Here is a 19,364-nt window from a genome sequence, read left to right as displayed (position 1 = left end):
AGGGATTCTGACCCCGTGAACACCACCGCAGAACCTTCCGGGCATTAGGGACCATTCGGGAGGTGGGGGTTGGAAACACCTCCAGGGAAAATGCACTAACCTTGAGCTGGGTCACGAGGGGGAGAGGGAAGAGTCTGGAAGATAGGACAAGTCCAAAGACAAGATCAGTAGTCATAATAACAATTTGTTGCGTGCTTGCCCGGGGCCTCTTGCATACAGCGTTTGGTTACTCCACCCACAGCTTGGTGGGACGGGGATGTGAGGTGGGGATGCTCATCCCCATTCTCCAGAGGAGGACACCGAGGCTCAGAGAAGGGAAGTCATTTGCAACCAAGATGTCTCAGCCAAACGGCGGCAGAGCCAAGCCAGGCTCACCCACTCGCCAGGGCCAGCCCTGGAGTCTGTGGATGTCCAGACACCCGAGCCACGCTGCCCCCCCGGAGGTGGTTCAAAGTTACGATTCCTCTCTCGTCCCAAACTGGGGACTCCGGAAGATGCCATCACCTCCGACAATCTGGTGATGTGTCCAGGACAGACACACACTCTACTACTATTCTTGGTGTTCTCTCCTCCTGCAGATCCGTAAACCCCACCTGGCACTGCCCCCCTCAGGTGCCTAGACCAGCGCTGTCCAGTAGAGCTTTCTGTGATGTGATGGGAATGTTCTATATCCGCAGCGTCAAAGGTGATCGCCACTGGTCACGTGGGGCTGTTGAGCACTTGGAAGTGGCTAGTTCGAGGAGCTAAGTTTTTTTAAGGCATTGAATTTTAATGAATTTAAATTTGTCTTTCAATAGCCATGTGTGATTAGTGGCTGCAGTACTGGCAAAACCCTGGACCCTCCATCATCCAGGCCCTCTCCCAACAGAGCTCAAAACCACGGTTGCTCCCTCCTACTTCTCCAGCCTCCCCCCGGATCACTCCCTCCCACTCAGCCCCAACTCGGCCAGGATTTTGCAGCTTCCTCAATGCCCCTTGACGGCTGCCAGACTCACGCCTTTGCATGTGCAGTTTACACTGCCCGGTACACCTCACCCCACCCCACCCCACCATCTGCCTCATTCCTACTCCTCCTCCAGGAAGCCCTCCCCGCCCCTCAGGCTGAGTGAAGCATCCCCTCGGGCTCTCCCAGCCACCTGGGTTCCTCCATCCCAGCGCTGGTGACTCTGGATCATCATTATCTGGGCATGGGTCTGTCCTACACGCACACACAGAACTGTGAGCCCCACTGTGGACTGAGGGCAGAGCAGGAGCTGTCTCAACCACCACTGTGTCCCCAGCACGGGGCTGGCCATAAGGAGTGTGTGTTGGAATGAATGAATGGATGGATGGATGCTTTTGAAAAACTATGCTAAGAGCTTCAGAGTGAGCCAGCCACAGGTCAAATCCTATCTCCGTCTACTGCCTCTTTCCTTGAGGCTCAGTTTCCTGTCTGTGAAATGGGAACAGTTACGCATGGTGGGCGTTGCATGAGGTGGTATGCGTCAGGCCTTCCTGTAGGAGCCTGCCCGCCCTGGGGGCATTGCTCAACCAGAGGCACCGTGACTGTTGCTACGACAGTCACTCTGAATGGGAAGAGGAGATTGAAGGGGGTCACAGGAGGAGCCAGTAAACCCCAGGAAGTTCCGCAGTCACCCTGGAAAACTGGTCCAGCCAGTGTCTGCGCGTCCGTCCAGGGAGCTCAGGGGAAGTCTCAGAACCTACGGAAAGGAGGTGCTGGGGCTCAGCCGGCCTCAGCCATGTCTCAGAGGCACCCCTGGGATCCCCACTGAGCTGGTCCACTTCACACAGCCGGGGCCCAGCCCTCCAGCCCCCTCCGTGTCCAGCAGGTGGCCCCCTGGCGTCTCCACAGGACGCCAAGATGGAGACTCCCCCGGGGGCCCAGTGCCATTTCTCAAAGGGCCTCCTGCTCTCAGGTAAGGAGGAAACGTACCCCCGGGGCTGAGAGCAGAAGGTGGGACTTATCCCAGGGACTGAGATTTCCTCTTGGAAGAAGGGAAAGATTGTCAGGAAAGATAAAATTATTAGAGGAAGATGGGGAGGCAGTAGAATCACAACGCCATCCCCGTTTTATCTATGGAATGTTCTAGAATGTCAGGACCATGAGGGCAGGAATTTATTTGTATTTAACTCCCTGCTGTATTTTCAGTGCCTAGATATTTAGGAAATTTTAGACATATCATAAATATAATTGGTATTATAGCATAAATAATATATATGAATATAAGTATTGGTTATGAATGAGTGAATGAATTCAGAGAGTCCATGTATTTAGAGGCAGGCCACACAGCATCTCAGGGCAGACAAAACTTCTGGACCAATGGGATGGCAAATCTAGGGCATCTGTGTCTGGGTTCCCTCTCCTGCACCCAGAGCAGACATCACTGATCAATCCCTGCACTATTTCCAATGAGCAGCACTCAGAGTCCTGGCCCCCAGATGAGGACCTATAGGGAGGAGAACGCTGTGGTCCCCACCCAACACCTCTGATCTCAGGCCTCTCCTGTAACTCCTCACAGCCTCAATCCTGGCCCTCTGGGTCCCCCAAGGCTCCTGGGCAGCCCTCCGCATCCAGAAGATTCCAGAGCACCCTCAAAAGAACCAGGACCTTCTCCTGTCTGTCCAGGGCGTCCCTGATACCTTCGAGGACTTCACCTGGTACCTGGGGGTGGAGGCCGATGGAAGCACGAGACTGTTCACCTACTTCCCAGAGCTACAGCGGCCCCAGAGGGACGGCAGCGCCATGGGGCAGCGAGACATTGTTGGCTTCTCCAACGGCTCCATGCTGCTGCGTCACGCCCAGCCCGCCGACAGCGGGACCTACCAGGTGGCTGTCACCATCAACCACGCCTGGACCATGCGGGCCAAGACTGAGGTCCAGGTGGCCGGTGAGTGCTGGGCGCTGGGGGAGGAAGTGGGGAGGCTAATACAACCTGAGCAGCCGAAACACGCCAGGCCCTGTGCAAACACCACCCCATTTGGTCCTCTCATTCATTCATTCAACACACATCGCTCGAGGACTTCCAGTGTGCTGGTCCTGAGGATATCATTTACTCCGCACAGGCATTAACTAGTAAGATATCTATGGAATGCCTACCTTGTGCCAGACACCGAGCCAGGACCTAGAGAAGGCAACGTCTCATTTACTCCTCACGTGCATTAATTAATGAAACATTTATTGAGCACCTACTGTACGCCTGGTCCTAAGGGATACATTGCATCACTCAGTCTTTATGTTCAAAAGTCAAGTATTTATCGATGAATCCACTGTGGGCAAAGCACTAGAGATGGGGTGGTGGACCAGAGCAATAGTCAACATCTCTTGGACCGGGTAGTGTTCTGAACACTGGCCCTGGAGCGTAACTTCTTGACCTGGGCACTGTTAACATTTTGGACTGGCTCATTCTTTGACTAGGAGGCTGTCCCATGCACTGTAGGATGTTTAGCAGCATCCCTGGCCTCTCCCCACTAGATGCCAGCAGCATCCCTCCCAGTCATGACAACTAAAACTGTCTCGAGGCATTGCCAAATGGCACCCCTGGTTGAGAACCGCTGCCCTATATTAACTCATCTGTATCTCTAAAAAAAAAAACTCCATGAAATGTTATACGCTAATTACGTCTCAATAAAGCTGAGGGAGAAATAACATCTTCTCAGCCCTCCCAGGTAGACCACTCAGCGTCTCTGTACCCGTAGGACTCTGCCCATCCTTCACCTTTGTGACTTTCACAAGGTGTTCTAATTTATCAGGTTCCAGGTTGGTCTCACTAGGATAGTGTTTCTGTTTCTCAAAAGAGAAATAGATCATACTCACCCTTTTATCTCCAGCCCTGAGGATCTAGTGGTTAAGATTCGGCGCTCTCACCGCCACAGCCCGAGTTCGTTTCCCGGTCAGGAAACCACATCACCCGTCAGTCAGTTGTCAGACTGTGGCGGCTGCGTGTTGCTGTGATGCTGAAAACTCTGCCACTGGGATTTCCAATACCAGCAGGGTCACCGTGTGGACAGGTTTCAGCAGAGCTTCCAGACTAGACAGACTAGGAAGAGGGACCTGGCCACCCACTTCCCAAAAAATTGGCCATGAAAGCCCTATGAATTGTCTGATAGAGCACCGGAAGGGGAGAGGATGACACAAACAGACCGGGTGGGGTTCTGCTCTGCTGTCCACAGGGTCACTAAGAATCAGAATCGACTCGACCACACTAACAATATTAATTTATCATCCAACGTCCACCGTGGTGTGTAGGACACAATATATTCTCAAGTAATGCTTGTTGAGTAAATAAATACTGTAAATGAATGAAAACTTACAAAAAAAAAAACTCCATGAAGGAGGTGCCATTATGGTCTCCATTTTACAGATGGGGAAACTGAGGCACAGAAAGGAGATAGAGTTTGAGCCATGAAATCACAATGCCAGAGTCTGGGAGCTTAACCACTTCCTCTCAAAGCAGAGAAAGCGGAAAAATCTCCCTACCTTCATTCAGATGTGGGCTGCTGCTGATAATGAACATGTAAATATTAAAATTAAGATCGTATTTCAGGTAGAGACAGTAACAATAATAGTGCCAGCTAACATTATTCAGTGCTTATCACATGCCAGCTTTACATATAGTAACTCACTTAATCCTCACTGCAGCCCTGGGAGGTGGGTGGTATCTTATTAGACTCATTTTACAGATGAGGAAACTGAGGCACAGAGAGGTTATGACTTGCCCAGTAAAAAAAAATGTAAACAGGATGATTTGATTGGAGATAGGAGGTCATCGAGGAGGCCTCGCTGAAGAGGTGACACCTGAGCAGAGAAGGAAGGGAGCCCTGCAGATTTCTGGGGACAGAGCTCTTGGCAGAGGGAAGGAGCAAGTGCAAAGGCCCTGAGGCAGGACTAGCTTGGTGTGTTCAAAGCATAGATAGAAGGACGCCCTGGCTATCAGGCCGTGAGCAAGTTGGGTATTAGGAGGCGGGGTCTGAGAGGCACCCAGGGGCCAGGCTTGTAGGCTGTGGAGAGGCTGACAAGAAGCCACTAAAGGGTTTTAAACAGGGGAGTGAGCTGGTTCACAGTGTAACCAGCCAGGGGGCGCAGTATGGGTTGAATCTCTGTTTTACCCAGGAGGAACCTGGGGCTCAAGTGGTTTAAGGCACCTCTCAAATATCAGGTGGCTCATCATGGGATCCGTGGCAGAGTCAGGATTCGAACGCAGGGCCACCTGAATCAGACACAGAGCTGCCTCTGCAGAGGCTAACTTGCTCATTTACTCATTTTTTCAGAAATGCTCCCCAAATGCCTCCTCCCGAAGGCCTCCTCTGTGTCTGGCCTGTACTGGGCAGTGCTGGGGACACAGTGGTGACTGAGGCAGCCCTGGCTCTGCCTTCCTGGGGCTCACAGCCCAGTGGGGAAGATGGATATTAACTAAATAATCATGCACGCAAATAGATCATTGTCAACAGTGGCAGGTACTGGGAAGGAAAGGAAAGTACAAAGATTATGAAATTGTAAATAGGAGATTCATTTAGGGGATCAGGGAGGTTGCCCTGGAAAGGCGTCGCTTCAAGAAAGCCTCAATGATGACTGGCAGTTCTAAGCAGAGGGCAAAGGAGCTCTGGGAGGTGTTCGGACAGACGGCTCAGCCTGTGCAAAGGGCCTGTGGCAGGAAGCTGTGGGACCCCTGAGCTGAGCTGGCAGGAGGCCAGCATGACTGAGGCAGGAGAGCAAGGAGGGGCATCCTAGAAAGCCAACACCACGGGCTCAGATCATAAGGATGGAGGCTCTCTCCAACTGGCTCAAAGTGGGGGGCGCCTTGTGGAGCCCCAGACGTAGCCCCTGGGATGTCAGCTTCGGGAAGCCTGGGTTTATGGCTGTCTCCTCGCAGCCTAGAGTGAGGCTGGACACACTGCTGAATGAACGAACGGGTGGGGAGCCAGCAGGGCTTGGTGGGAAAATGAAAGGGGTGTCGGGGAGGCAAGTGCTCCCTTCTCCTCCAGGGGGCGCCGTCTCTGGTCTCCTCTCTGTTCCTGGGCTCCATTCTCCTCTCCATCGCCAGGACTCCTGCCAGGGCAGTAAACAGGGTGTCAGCACAGGCGTCTTTGCATATTCTGAATCCCTTCTTCCAAAGAAACGGAGCTGGAGAGAGAGACAGGCAGAGGGCAGAGACCGAGAGAGGATCTGGTTGGCCCAGCCTGGCTGTGGTTTGCCTTCCTGGGAGTCAGGGTCCACCCCTCGTCCACGGGGGTGGGATCACGTAGGACAAACAGGATGGGGAGCTGGGGCCTGGGGATCAGGGCTGGGAAGACGAGCGAGGACTCAGCACCTGCCATCTCTAGCAATAATCACAATAGATATTTATCATCATTTTGTTCACCGTGAATCCCCTGGTGCCTGGAGCCGTGCGTAGCGCACATTAGGACTTTGTCACACCATCTCCCACCTGGGGAGCACTTACGACACGCCAGGCACCTCCCGGCTACGCGTGGTGCCAACCTCCCCTCCTTCCATCCCCACAGGAACCCTGCAGGTGGGCCCTGGGATGGTCCCATGTTACAGAGGGGCAAACTGAGGCCTGGAGAGGGAGAGGGCCCCACACCACGCCGCTGGGAAGGGGGGAGCCGAGGCTCCGGCCGGCTCTGAGGCCATGCCCCTGGCCCCTCTGCCACCCGGCTCTTTCTCAGCCCCTCACATCGGTGGGGGATGGAGATGGTGGGAAGCACTTCCTGTGTCCCTGGTAAGCCATAGGCTTTATCTCTCTCAATCAGGAGGGAATCTGCTGAGTCTTTAGCAGCTGTAACAGGAGCTAACTCCGGCCAGCGTGTGCAGAAAGGGGTTTAATAAAAGGTATCGCGTGCTCGCGGGACCTCCGGGAGGCTGGGAATCAGGGATGGGGTATAAGTTACTCGGCAGAACTTCTCCTGCCGGAGGGAGCGTTGCCCACAGTGTCAGCACGGGGCCCAGACCCCTGCCTGAGGGGCACTGGAAAGCTGCATTCATTCATTCACTCATTCATTCATTCAACAAACATTGATTGAGCACCTCCTGTGTGCCAGACACTGAGTTTACAGAAGGAAACTACAGAGATTTCTGCTCTTGTGGAGTTTATATGTTGGTGGGCGTGTCGACCACGTCCTCACCATCAGAGGCCCGGCGTGTGCCTGCACCTCTGTGTCTCTGGCTTCCAAAGGCAAGTGTCACGTGGGTGCATCTGATGGGGGTCCTGAGTGACATGACAGGGCCCTGCTATAAAGGAGGCTAAGAGGCGAGTCTCTGGCTGGACCCCCAGGGCGGAGGATTCGCAGGCACAGGACAGCCTGGAAACAGAAGGAAGGCCCAGGACATGTAGGTACTCTGGCTGTCCCCAGTTTACAGATGAGGAAACTGAGGCTCAGAGAGGGGAAGTCAGTGGGCCAACATCCCCGTAAGCAACAGAGACTGGGCTCATAAGCACAGATGGGGGTCACAGTCACTTCCAACTGGTGTCTGTCATCCCGTAAATCTAGTTGTGGCGATTTGGGGCCTTCAAGCAATCCACACAGGCTCCTCGAAGCCTTCTGGGCCCTCCGACACTCAGGGTGGTTAATTACAGAGCCTGACTCCCCTTTACTGACCATGAGCAGAGCACTTCACACGCATTTATCCTCTGCATGCTCCCAGCCATGGCGTGATGATCCCCACTATACAGATGGGGAAACTGAGGCACAGGGAGCTTAAGTAATATGTCCAGGACACCCAGCTATGGAGCAGCGGACACAGGACTCGAAGCCAGGCTGATTGGCTCCAGAGCCCACACCCTTAAGTATGACTTTATTCTGCCTCATCATGAACAGCCGCCATCGAGGACTAACGACATGGTGTCGCGGGTTTAGTACTTACCAGCAATATGACCTTCAGTCAAATGGCCACACCTCCCAGAGCCTCCATTCCCGTGTGTGTAAAACGGGGGCCATAGCGACACCTCCCATCACAGAATCGTTATGAGGACGGGCTTCACAACTCCACGGGAGGCTGCTGCTTTTAAAGCTGTGGAAATCAGCAAAGACCAACCAAATGAGGACAGCAAAGGCTGTTTCTTCGGAGTTCGCTATAGCAAGGGAGTCAGCCACTATCGCAGAGGCGCAAAGGCAGGCAGGGGAGGGGGAAAGTCATAGTGGAAAATGGGGGAGGCTCTGGTGTGCTCTGATTGGGGAAGGGGCAGGCAGGCCAGCTAGAAGCGGGGCGTCCTGTGTGATTAGTGAGGGTCCATATTTGGCCTTCTCTGGGTGGTCCTAAGTTAGAAGCCAGGACAAAAATTAGGGAAGCTGTCAGTTATTAACCAAGTCCTGGCCATTTGGGGCTGACTGTCACCAAAATTATTGTTTAGCTCCCCGGATTCAACTAGAAATAGCGGTCTGGCTTCCCATAGCAGGCTGGCTTCCTGGGCTGTTTATATGAGGGTTGGTTTCCTAGGCAGCTTGCGGCAGTCGCGGGTCAGAATTCTATTTTGGTATATAGCCTGGCCGTTGTCCATTTGCTTAATGGTCTCTCAGAGCACTTTTTAGACGTGATGGTATCGAATCAAAGATCAGCATGGATAAATCTGGTCCAGGGAAGAAGAGCCAGAGGATTCTTTGTTGGTAGAACTGAGTGTAGATGGCCCCAGGGACCAGTGAAGAGAAAAGCTGAAAAGAAAATTTTCAGTCCTGGAAGAAGAAACAGAATGTGGGGCTAGGTTCTAGTTACTTCTTGCTGTGGAACAAACTCGGTGGTATAAAACAACGACCATCTTATTATGTTCATGATTTCTGGGATCAGGAAGTCAGACAGGGCATGGGAGGGATGGTTTGTCTGCTTTGTGACATCTGGGGCCTCAGAGAAGACTGAGGTTGGCTCAAATGCTGGAGCCTGGAATCATCCGGAGGTGTCTTCACTCACATGTCTGGTGGTTCATGCTGGCTGTCAGCTGGGCCCTCAGCTGGGGCTGTCAACCTGATCATTGTCACATGGCCCCACCAATTGACTGCTTGGGCTTCCTTACAACGTGGCGGCTGGGTTCTGAGGGAGAGCATGTGGAGAGCGAGTATTCCAAAAGACCAAGGCAAAAACTATACAGCGTCTTCTGACCTAGCCTTGGAAGCCACACAGTGTCACCTACACTGCATTCTTTTGATTACAAGTGAGTCACTAAGGTTGGCCCAGATTCAACGGAGGGGAATTAGACCCTTCTGCTGAATAGGAGGATGACAGATCATATCACAGAAGAGCATGTGGGGTGGGAGATTCTGCTGCAGTAAACTTTGGAAAATACAGTGATTCACAGGCACCCTCTTTACCAGCTCACTTTCTATAATAATCAGCAGAAAATGTAACAAGTTATAAAAAGAAGACACAATCACTTAAATCAGCAGAGTTCTTGCAGCAGAAACTGCTTCTGGCTGATTTAAGCAGAAAAGGAACGGATGAAAGGATCCTGAGTAGCTCAAAGACTCTCCAGGATGGCAAGGAACCAGGCGTGTGTTGAATGATGTCCCCTCAAAAAGATACACGGAGTCCTAACCCCTGTACCTCTGATGGGACCTCATTTGAACTAGGGTAGTTGCACATATAATTAGTTAAGATGAGGTCACTAAAGTGGACCCTAATCCAATATGACTGGTGTCCTTATAAAATGGGGAAATTTGGGCACAGAATTTTGTATGTGAAATTGCCCAGGGTTTCAATGTTGGTGTTTTGTTTGGTCAACACGAAGCTTTAAGGCACGTTTGAATGAGCTGTCCTCGCAAGAGGCTGGAAAATGTCTTTATCTTGTGCACGGTTTTGCCCAACTAAAGCTCAGAGTCCTCTTTCCAAGGAAGAATGAAGCATGGATAATGCCTTCATGGCAGCAAAAGGACTCCAGGGTCCTCACGCCTCCAGTCCACAACTTCCAGAAGGAGGCATCTCTTTTTCTCTAACTCTGAACCACGCCCCTTCCCTTCACTCTGATTGGACCAACCTGAACCAATCAGCAAGGCTAAGGGAGTGCAGAGCTCTGATTGGCTTACGTCTGAGTGATACTGATTGATATATGCTAATGAGAGCCCCACCCAGAGCTGGGGCTGGGATCATTCACCTGAACCCCTGGAGGCCTCGCAATGGCCCAGAAGAGGAAGGTGCTGGGGAGGCGCCCCCGTGTCCCCTCCACCAATGTTAATCAGCTAATTGCATAAGTAAGTAAGCTATGAAGGAAAAATGGATCACCCATCTCTTTGGCCTGGGGTTGTCAGAGAAGGCTTCTGGAAGGAGCTGGGAACAGAAAAATGAGCAGGAGTTATAGTGTGTGGAGAGCGTGCTGGGCAGAGGGAACAGCATGGGCAAAGGCCGGGCAGGCCGGGGAATGGGGAGGGAGTCGTGGGCGGGGAGGCCGGGGGTGGGGGGGCCGGGGCCACAGGGGCCAGAGCAAGCAGATCCTGGGGGAGGGGGTTCTGGATGTTGTAAGAAGACTGGACGACGGTGGGGAGGGGAGATTCCCGGAGGACAGGCACTGGGCAGCTCCCTGAGTCAGCCAACTCAGGCCTCGGCTTTGCCCACTTCCTGAGTCACTTGCTGAAGCCGTTAAATTCCCGCATGCTGGGGGAATTCCATAAGCTACAAGGCACAAAAGTTGCTGGTATGGTGTCTGGAAGAGGGACGGTCTTCTCTCCGCCGCCCTGGTGCAACCCCTCTGGGCCTTGGTTCGCATGTCTGCAAAATGCCCCCGGACCAGACAAGCGTGGACACAGGTTATCTCCTTCCTCCCAGGTTAAATTTTAAAATGGGTTTTGGACACTTTGAACAGATAAACTTTTAGGGAGGTGGATGAAATAAGCAAGTATTTATTAATCGGATTACACAAATATACATATGAAATGACACTCTGGTCCATTTGGAAATAACGGTCTTTACTCCACCACACAGAGCCTGAAATGGCTCATTCCCACACTGCAAGGGCTCTCAGGACTCAGGCGCCTCTTCCAGAAGCCACAGAGAGTGGTCATTCAGAGCCCAGGTGGCCCGGTGTGATCCCATCACTGCACTGAGGTCATTTCACCTCTCTGTGCCTCAGTCTCCTCATCTGTAAAATGGCGCAGAATCTACCTTGTTGGATAATTGAGAGAACAGTGTGTGTGTAGACTCATTCCATCTTCACAATGAACCCTACGAGGTAGGTGTTCTTATTATCCTCGTTTCACAGATGGGAAAACTGAAGCACAGAGAGATTGAGTAATTGGCCTAAGGCCACACAGCCAGTAGGCAGCAGGGACTTGAACCCCAGCATTCTGACCTCAGAGTCTACAAGCTTAGCTGCCAAGAAGGGCTGGGATCTAACAGATGTCCAGCTTGAGACGAAAGGCTGGAGGCCCTCGTGGTGGGGGCCAGAAGTCAGGTAGGTTTCGTCCCAAATCTGGCATGTCGAGTCCCCTCTGTCCCCGACAAAACACAGCCCAGAGCCTCATCCTTTCCTTAGAAGGATTAAGGTGTCATCAACTGAGGCAAGAAAAAGCAGGTTGGCGGGGTGGGGGCAGGGGAACGTGTCTGGAGGTAGGTTTTGCACGTGCTGACGATGGTAGGAAATCCTAGGGGGACAGAGATTTTGAGGTGAGGAGAGCTGAGGAGCTCCATCTGGGATGAGTTGAGTTTGATGAGCAGTGGAATCAACCAGATGGCTGGATACTCAGATCTGAAAAGCACAAGAAAGTTCTGGGCTGGGAAGATGAAATGGCACATCAGCGCTCTGTGGATAGTCACCGGTGCAGGGGGGGATCTGGGGGGAGGCCCTCCCAAGACATACAAGGTCCTCTCTCTCTCTCATCCTCCTCAGAAAAGCACCAGGATCTGCCCATTACACAGCTGCCTGTGAGCGCTGGCATGGTGGCCGCCATCATCATTGGATCCCTTGCCACTGGGTCCCTCTTCATCGGCATCATCGCCTATCTCCTGGTGACAAGAGGCTGGAGGGGCCAGAACCACAGGTACAGGGGCCCCAGGCCTCTCTCTCCCTCCCTTCTGTCTCTTCCCCTCCCCTTTTGGGTCCCTTTGATTGATTCTTCCATGAGTCACATCATCCGACTCATACACAATCTCATCAAATCTTGGAACTCCTGAGGTGAAAAGAATCTTTCTATCCTGTATCAGACAGAATTGTGCATTGCAAGGGACATAAACCCTACCCTTGAACTGGCTTACAAAAAATGAGGAAGTTTTTTTTTCCTTCATGAGCTTCAGGTATGGCTGGATCCAGGGACTCAATTTTGTCAAGAAACTCGCCCATACACCTCTCAACTCTGCTTTTCTCTATGGTGGGCTTCATTCTTGGGCAGGTTCTCCCCTTGTGGTATGGCAAGATAGCTCCCAGTGGCTCCAGGCTTATATCCCACCAGCACAGCCACTGCTGAGGATAGACCACACTTTGTTCCCTATAGTTCCAACAAAAGCCCCAGGGCTGACTTTCCTTGGATTAACTTAAATCGCATTTCCTTACATGGACCAATCACTGTGGCTAAGTGCTGGAATGCTCTGATGGGCCAAAACTTGGGCTATTTGTGCAACCTGGAGCTGGAAATAGACTCAGCTACATATGACCAAATGGATTGAAAGTGGGGAAGAGTTCCCCAAAGGAAAGCCAGATGCTATTACCAAAGAAGTGGAGTAGATGGTGGGCAGGCAAAGCCAGGAGATGATGCCTGCCCCTGTATGGGAGCAGAGGTGGGGGCCTGTTTCCCCAGGGGACAGTCTACTCACGAAAAATTCCTTTCACCTGAGATCAGCCTGTTCAGCACTTTCTCTCCCAACCTTGGTTCTGAGCCAGTTGCAGATAAGATGTCTAATTTTTCTGCCATTCCATCATCCCGGGAAAATGAAAGCAAGCAGTCTTGTCTCCTCCTTCAACTCCTGTGCCCTGGTTTCTTGACCTTCACCATTCTACTTGTCTTTCTCCTGATACGTTCTAATTTAGGGGTGGCAAACCACTTTCACGTCCCAGCCCAATTCTGATCAGTAAATCAGTCAACACATATTTGTTGAGGGCCTGCTATGTGCCAGGCACTATTCTAGGCACAAGAGAGCTTGGTGGAAAAGGAGTTGGAGGTCGCATCCAAGTTCAGTGGGGAAAGATGCTGTGATTGATTAGTAATGTCTGCCACTGTCATATCAAAGGTAGTGGAGGCGCATAAGCCATCCCTGCTAGATGTCCTTCTTAGCTCACAGGTGGTACAAAAAGAGGTGATGGGGCAGATTTGGCCCTCACGCCAGTTTGCCATAGTCTCTAGAAAAAACTAAGGCTGAGAGACAGGAAGTTATTTGCCAAACGGCCTAGAATTGGCCCGTGAGTGGCAATAGGTTCCCAGGATAGAAACTCAGACCTGAGTGGCTTGTAAACTCCAGAACCAGAATTAGACTCCTTGTGTCCTGGCCCTCTGACGAGCTTTCTTTCCATAACAGCTGGTGGTTCTCAAAGAATCTCAGAGGTTCTCAAAGCACGGGCAGAGCTGGAGGCCACTTGCCATGGCAGTCTGGGCCAAGATGTTAAAAAACACAAAATGGAAACATTTAAATACATGGGAATATTTAGGAGCGCAGGGCCGTGGGATGCACACAACTCACCCTTACATGGTTCAGGAAAAAAGAATACGTATGCACTGGAGAAAGAGAGACCAAGAGAGAGCAAGCAAATGATAAAGCAAACGGAATAAAAACGATAGGCAATAAAAACAGTCTGAGTTAAAATTATACAGATGTTCTTTGTACGATTTTTGCAACATTTCTATAAGTGTGAAATATTTCCCAAAAAAAAGACTCTTTAGTGGTTATGATGTTTCTAAAGGCTTTGAATCACGTGGTGAAAAAATTCCTTTTTTTAATTCTCCTTGTATTATTCGGATTGTGGCAAGTGAAGGTCTCCATCAGGTTCTAGTCAGCCTTTAACGCCTTTTGAATAAGCGCTCACTTTTACCAAGAGAAAATCGGCAACAGTATCCAGCTACAAGTTGAAACCATTGTTTGACTTTCTTTGAATATGGGAGGGACTTTCTGCTTATGTCTAGTTGTAGGGAGTTTTCTCTCCATTTACAATGTAACAGCTTCCAACTGGTCTAGCTGCTGCCACTCCTGCCCCCACAGTTTGCTCCCCACTCAGCAGCCAGAGAGATCACGTTAAAATCAGTCAGCTCAGATCCCTCACCATGGACACCAGACCCAGCTCCATCTGCCGCCCCCTCCACCTCCCTGACCTCACCTCTTCCCAGTCTCCCCCTCACACTCCCTGCCTCAGCCACACTCTTCTCCTTGCTATTCCTTTGCTGTTCCTGCCTCAGGACCTTTGCACAGCCCGTTCCCTCTGCCTGGAACTCTCTTCCCATGATTTCTGCACAGCTGGGCCCTTGGCTGCTTCTCGCCTTCGCTCGAATGTCACCTTCCCAGTGAGGCTCGAATAAACATTCGATCGTTTATTCTAATTCTCTCTCTCTACCCCCGCTAGAGCATCTGCTCCAGGAGCCCAGGGGTCCTTGTCGGTCTTGTTCCCAGCTGTGCCCCCAGTGCCTTCAACAGTGCTCAGCCCATGGTTGGTGTTCCATAAATATTTATTGAGTGAGTTAACGAATTTGCTATAGTCTTGTCACGTCCTTTTTAAATAAGGGTATTCAAATGAGCGGATTTAAAGAGAAATATGATGGAAATCATGAAACGGGTGGATGGAGCAGGATCTAGATGGCGTGAACAGCAGGGAAACCTTGCTCAATGGCATAAGGTGGCAGCTGGGGAAAGTGAGGCAGGGCCACGTGGCTGGGGTTATGGGAGAAAAGGCGGGGATGAGAAAGCAGGGACGATCTCTCTCTCTGGGACCTGGGGGGCTTTCTGGCTTCTCCGGTCTCTCTCCCCCCACCTGAGGGTCTTACCATCCTAACGTCGGCTCCCTCCCTCTGCCCCCAGGACGATGACCACAGGGAAACGGGAGCTGGGCCCCAGTCGTCACCCTGGTAAGCCACAGGGCCCGGTCTTGCTACCCAGCCCCCCTCGGGGCTCCCTCCTCTCCCCCAACAAGCCACAAACCGCCTTGTGCCCCCCACTCTGGGCTTCTCGATCACTTGCCCCACCCAGACCTCGCTGGGGCTCCCCAGACTCAGCCCACAGATTCTGGGCACGTCAGTGCTCACCGCAAACCCGCATTTCCGCCTCTTCTCAGTGGCTGGCACTCCCGTCCCCAGTCACCACCATGCTCACCTGGCCAACCCGGGGGGCTCGTCCACCAACAGGCCGCAACCCACCTCAGGCTCCCTCTCCCGGATCCACACACAGCTCCTCACCGAACTCTCAGCCTCCAGGCTGGCCTCCAGCCCATCCCTGGGCAGGGTGCTTCCAAAACTCTGACAGTGTCCCTCCTCTGCTCAAGGGCCGTCCATGGCTCCCCAGTGCCCTTAGGACAAAGTGCAGGCTCCTTAACGTGGCTCTCAAGGCCCCCCATAGACTAGCCCCCACTGTCTTTCCTGGCTTCATCTCTCACATGTAACACTCCCACCCTCAGAAACAACATTTTTGTATATGTAGATATATATACAGACTAAACAACAGCTTATAGTTCCTCAAACGCGGCCGGCTCTCTCCCTGCCAGGCCTCTGCACCCACCTTTCTCACCTTTGCACGCCTCCCAATTCTCTTTCCAGTCTCAGATGTCCCCTCCTCCAGGAAGCCCTCCCTGATTCCTCCAGGAGCCCTTTGGGCTCCCCCAGCCGTGCCCATTCTGGGTCATCCCTATCTGGGGACGGGTCTCTCTCCTGCCCCAGACTGGGAGCCCCAGGAGGGCAGGGCCAGCGCTGCCTCAGTCACTGCTGTGTCCCCAGCACAAGGCTGACCAAGAAGAGGGCTTTGCACAAATGTTAGTTGAATGAATAAGCGAATGTCGATGGCAGCCAGAGTGGGCCTGTGGGCCACCTAGCAGCCAGTTCCTCCCCTGGTCCTCTGCTTCAGGTGATGACAACATCTATGAAGTGATGCCATCTCCAGTCCGCCTGGTGTCCCCCCTCAGTGACACGGCATCCAGGAATGCCGCCATGGTAAGCCCCCAGCCGTCTGCCCTAAATCCCACTTCTGCCCCAGGGCCTCCCCTGTGAGGTGGCTGCGGTACCCCAGGGCGCCTTGTCACACAGTTTGTGAACCAACTCTCTAGGTTGCTCCCTATTTTAAAAACCATCAGGAAAAGATCTGGAAGGAAACAGCACAACAGAAAGAGCAGGTGTCTCTGGGGTGGGGGCGGACAGCTGGGCCCTATTTTCTGTCTTATACATGTCTGCATGTTCTACACTGAGCCCACATTCCCTGTACAGTCAGGTGAAAGACTGATAAAAATGAGAATAAAATTAGAAGAGAAACTTAAGAAGCTAAGAATAAAAGCTTAGAGCCACAGGTGTTGACGGGAAGGCTGAGCATGAACGGGGTGACTGTCAGACCCCAGGACGTGCCTCCTACAGGCCCATTTCTCAGAGGAGAACACTGAGGTGCAGGGAGCTTAAGTCCCTTCGCCCAGAGGCCTCACATTCAGGGATGCAGGTCTGTCCTGACACCAAAGGTCAAAGGTTGGAGGGTGCTGAGAGCCAGGGACCTGGCTCACCCCTGATTTTCCCTTGCAGCCCCCACCCCTGCCTCCACCCCTGCCACCTGATCCAGAGAACCACCACTACCAGGTGTGGGGCTGGGCGGGGAGGAAGTGTCAGGGACCCCATGGAGCTGGGGAGGGAGGGGGCGTGACCACTGTGCTTGGTGGGATGGGGCTGTCCTCACCAACCCCCTCCCCTTGGGGTCTACAGCTCCCCGGGAAGACTTCACAGCCTCACTGAGGGACCCTGGGCAAGTCCTCTCCCCTCCTGGGGGTGAGGTTTCCTCCTCTGTAGAAGGATTCCAAGGCTGTGCATTTGCACGGGAGGAAATGAAGCCCAGAGAGGGGAAGGGCCCTGCCCAGGGTCACACAGCAGGTCAGGGCCTGAGCCAGACCCCACTGCAGGGGCCCATTCCCGGGCCTGGGTCTCAGCCCCTCTCCGCCCCTCCTGTCTGCCCCTGGATCTCCGTCTGCCTCTCAGTGTCCCTGTCTGTCTCTGTCTGCACGTCTCTGTGTGTGTCTCTCTACCCCTCTGGGGTCTCTCTCTCTCTCTCTGGCTCTCTGTGTCTTTTTCTCTGTCTCTCTCTCTTTCTCTGTATCTCTTCACATCTCTGTTTCTCCGTCTGTGTCTCTCTCATTCTCTCTCCCTCTCTGTGTCTCTGTCTCTCCTGTCTCTTCATCTCTGTCCCTCCGTGTCCACCCCTTTTCTGGCTTGTCGGTACCTCCCCGTGTCCACGTCTCTCTCTCCTTCCATCTCTCTCCTCCATCCCCTCTGCGTGTGTTTCTCTCCGTGTCTCTGCCTGGGTCCTCTCTGTCTCCCCACCGACTTTCGCCCCCAATAACAATCCCTCTCTCTCTTCCCCTCCTTCCCCCCAGGAGCTGCTGAACCCCGACCCTGCCCCTTACTGCCAGCTGGTGCCAACCCCCTGAAGGGGTCCCGGGCCAGGCAAAGCCTCAGCCGTCCCCCCGGGGCCTCGCGCCTGCAGAAAAGTGGCCCCGGAGACCCAGTAGGACCAGGCTGTCAGGGCTGGGGGCATGACAAGGCGAACTCGGCCAAAGACTCCACGTGGCATTGGGCACGTGTCCTGGGTGGGGGACAGGAGACCGTGATGGGCCCTGCTCCGGGCCCAGCTCCTCGCTCACCCTCTGAGTGTATGACCCGCCCTTTATTCTGGTCCTGCCAGCAGCCTGGCCTGGGCTGCGTGCCTGGGGAAAGCAGGCTCTTGCCTCCTCCCACTGCAAAGCCCCCCATCCGGATATTTGGGGGTGAGGAGAGTGGCCTCCGGCCTCCCTCCAGCCTGACCTCACAGGAGCCCACTTGGCTGGGCTCCCGACTGTCAGCCCACAACATCCCACCCCCATTCCGCCAGTTGCCCTCAGGGCCCCTCCTCCCGGGCACAGGGCGGCCCCCCACTGCACATGCCCCCAGAGGTCGCTGCATGTGGCAGGAAGGCCTGGCCTCGCAGGCCTGTGGCCCCAGATGACAATCCTGGCCAGTGACCATGGCTGCCAGACCCCTTCCCCGCTGGAGCAGATCCGTCCCTTCTCTACCACCCCATCCCTGCTCCCAAATGTGGGCCCTGTCTGCCACCCCTTAATTTATTCATTCAGTCAGCAGTAAAGAAGCCGTGGGCTGTGCACAGTCCCAGATCCTGCGGCTTTGGCAAGGAACAGAACAGATATAAACTCCTGCTCTCCCAGAGGGACAGTCTGGCAGCGGAGAGAGTCAGGAGACAAAATAAATAACTAACATACACAGTGTGTTGGGTGGTGATAAGTGCACTGGGGAAATAAAGGGGGGGGGGAGTGTTGGAGGATTGAGGTTTTTAGATAGGGAGGGCAGAGGAGGCCTCACTGAGAAGGTGACAATGAGCCAAGACTGAAGGAGGAGAGGAGGGAGCCATGTGGGGATCTAGAGGGAGAGCATTCCAAGCAGAGGGAATGGCAAGTGCAAAGGCCCTGGGGTGGGAGTGTGCCTGGAGTGTTCAAGGAGCAGCAAGGAGGCCAGAGTGGTGGGAGCAGAGGAAGGAAACGGGAAAGGGAGGGAGGTGGGGTCAGGGAGATGGGAGGGGGCAGATGGAGGAAGAGGCCAAAAGCCAAGACAGCACAGACTCAGATGATCTGGTGTGAGAGAGATTCCACTGGCCCTTGCTGGCTTGGAATATGGAAAGGGGCCACAAGCAGAAGCCTCTAGAAGTTGGAAAAGGCAAGAAAACAGATTCTCCCCTAGAACCTCCAGAAAGCGATGCAGCAATTCTGACACCTTGATTTGGGCCGGGGGAGACCCATTTCAGATTTCTGACCTCCAGCACTGTGAGAGAATAAATTCATGTTGTTTAAAGCCACTAAGTTTGTGACGATTTGTTACAGCAGCCACAGGAAATTATTATAGAAGATGAGGAAGAATTTGCAGGAAGGGAAGTTGCCTCTCTCGAAATTCAGGATGCAAATACTCCCTGTGAGGGACTTCTCCATCCCCAGACCTCTCAGGATGCCCTGTGCCTGGGCCTCTGACCTGCTGCCTGCTGAGAAGTCGAAGGAGGTCATTCACATGGCCAGGGCTGAGCCCCAGCACTGGCTGCTAGGGTGTGGGGTGTGGGGACTCTGTTCACCCCAACCCCAGACGAGGAGGACCACGTGCCTGCCTTCCTCTTCTCTGTACCGGCGACTGCTTGTCAACCCCCCTCTCCTTTTCCTTAGTAATAGGATTTTTAACCCCAAGCATATGGCTACCCAGCATAAAAACTACATTTCCCAGCTTCCTTTGCAGCTGGGTGTGGTCATGTGACTAAT

The 19,364-nt window shown here is 53.2% G+C and overlaps 1 protein-coding gene across 4 annotated transcripts; it reads left to right on the top strand.

The window, feature by feature from the left end:
* Nucleotides 1–1,615: 1,615 nt before the first annotated feature.
* On the top strand, nt 1,616–18,353 carry CEACAM19 (CEA cell adhesion molecule 19). 4 transcript variants are annotated; one of them, XM_004440366.3, is made up of 8 exons: nt 1,616–1,916; nt 2,520–2,888; nt 11,805–11,955; nt 14,460–14,543; nt 14,912–14,958; nt 15,947–16,032; nt 16,606–16,659; nt 17,448–18,353. In XM_004440366.3, exons 1-8 carry the CDS (start codon nt 1,862–1,864, stop codon nt 17,499–17,501), a joined length of 900 nt encoding a protein of 299 aa, XP_004440423.1. In that variant the 5' UTR covers nt 1,616–1,861; the 3' UTR covers nt 17,502–18,353. The 4 variants fall into 4 exon arrangements, with proteins under 4 accessions (XP_004440423.1, XP_087278416.1, XP_087278414.1 ...); XM_087422290.1 differs by lacking the exon at nt 14,460–14,543; XM_087422288.1 differs by lacking the exon at nt 16,606–16,659.
* The last annotated feature ends 1,011 nt before the right edge of the window (nt 18,354–19,364 follow it).

This window comes from Ceratotherium simum, chromosome 33 (genome assembly GCF_057802395.1).
Source record: "Ceratotherium simum simum isolate JZ-2026a chromosome 33, ASM5780239v1, whole genome shotgun sequence".
Taxonomy (NCBI): Eukaryota; Metazoa; Chordata; class Mammalia; order Perissodactyla; family Rhinocerotidae; genus Ceratotherium; species Ceratotherium simum.
This window is presented reverse-complemented; position numbering and strand designations above follow the sequence as displayed.

Coding starts and splice junctions, on each gene's coding strand:
- CEACAM19 (XM_004440366.3), top strand. CDS start 1,862: ATGGAGACTCCCCCGGGGGCCCAGTGCCATTTCTCAAAGGGCCTCCTG. Junction 14,959..15,946: donor GGGCCCCAGTCGTCACCCTG/GTAAGCCACAGG, acceptor CCTCTGCTTCAG/GTGATGACAACATCTATGAA. Junction 16,660..17,447: donor CAGAGAACCACCACTACCAG/GTGTGGGGCTGG, acceptor CCTTCCCCCCAG/GAGCTGCTGAACCCCGACCC.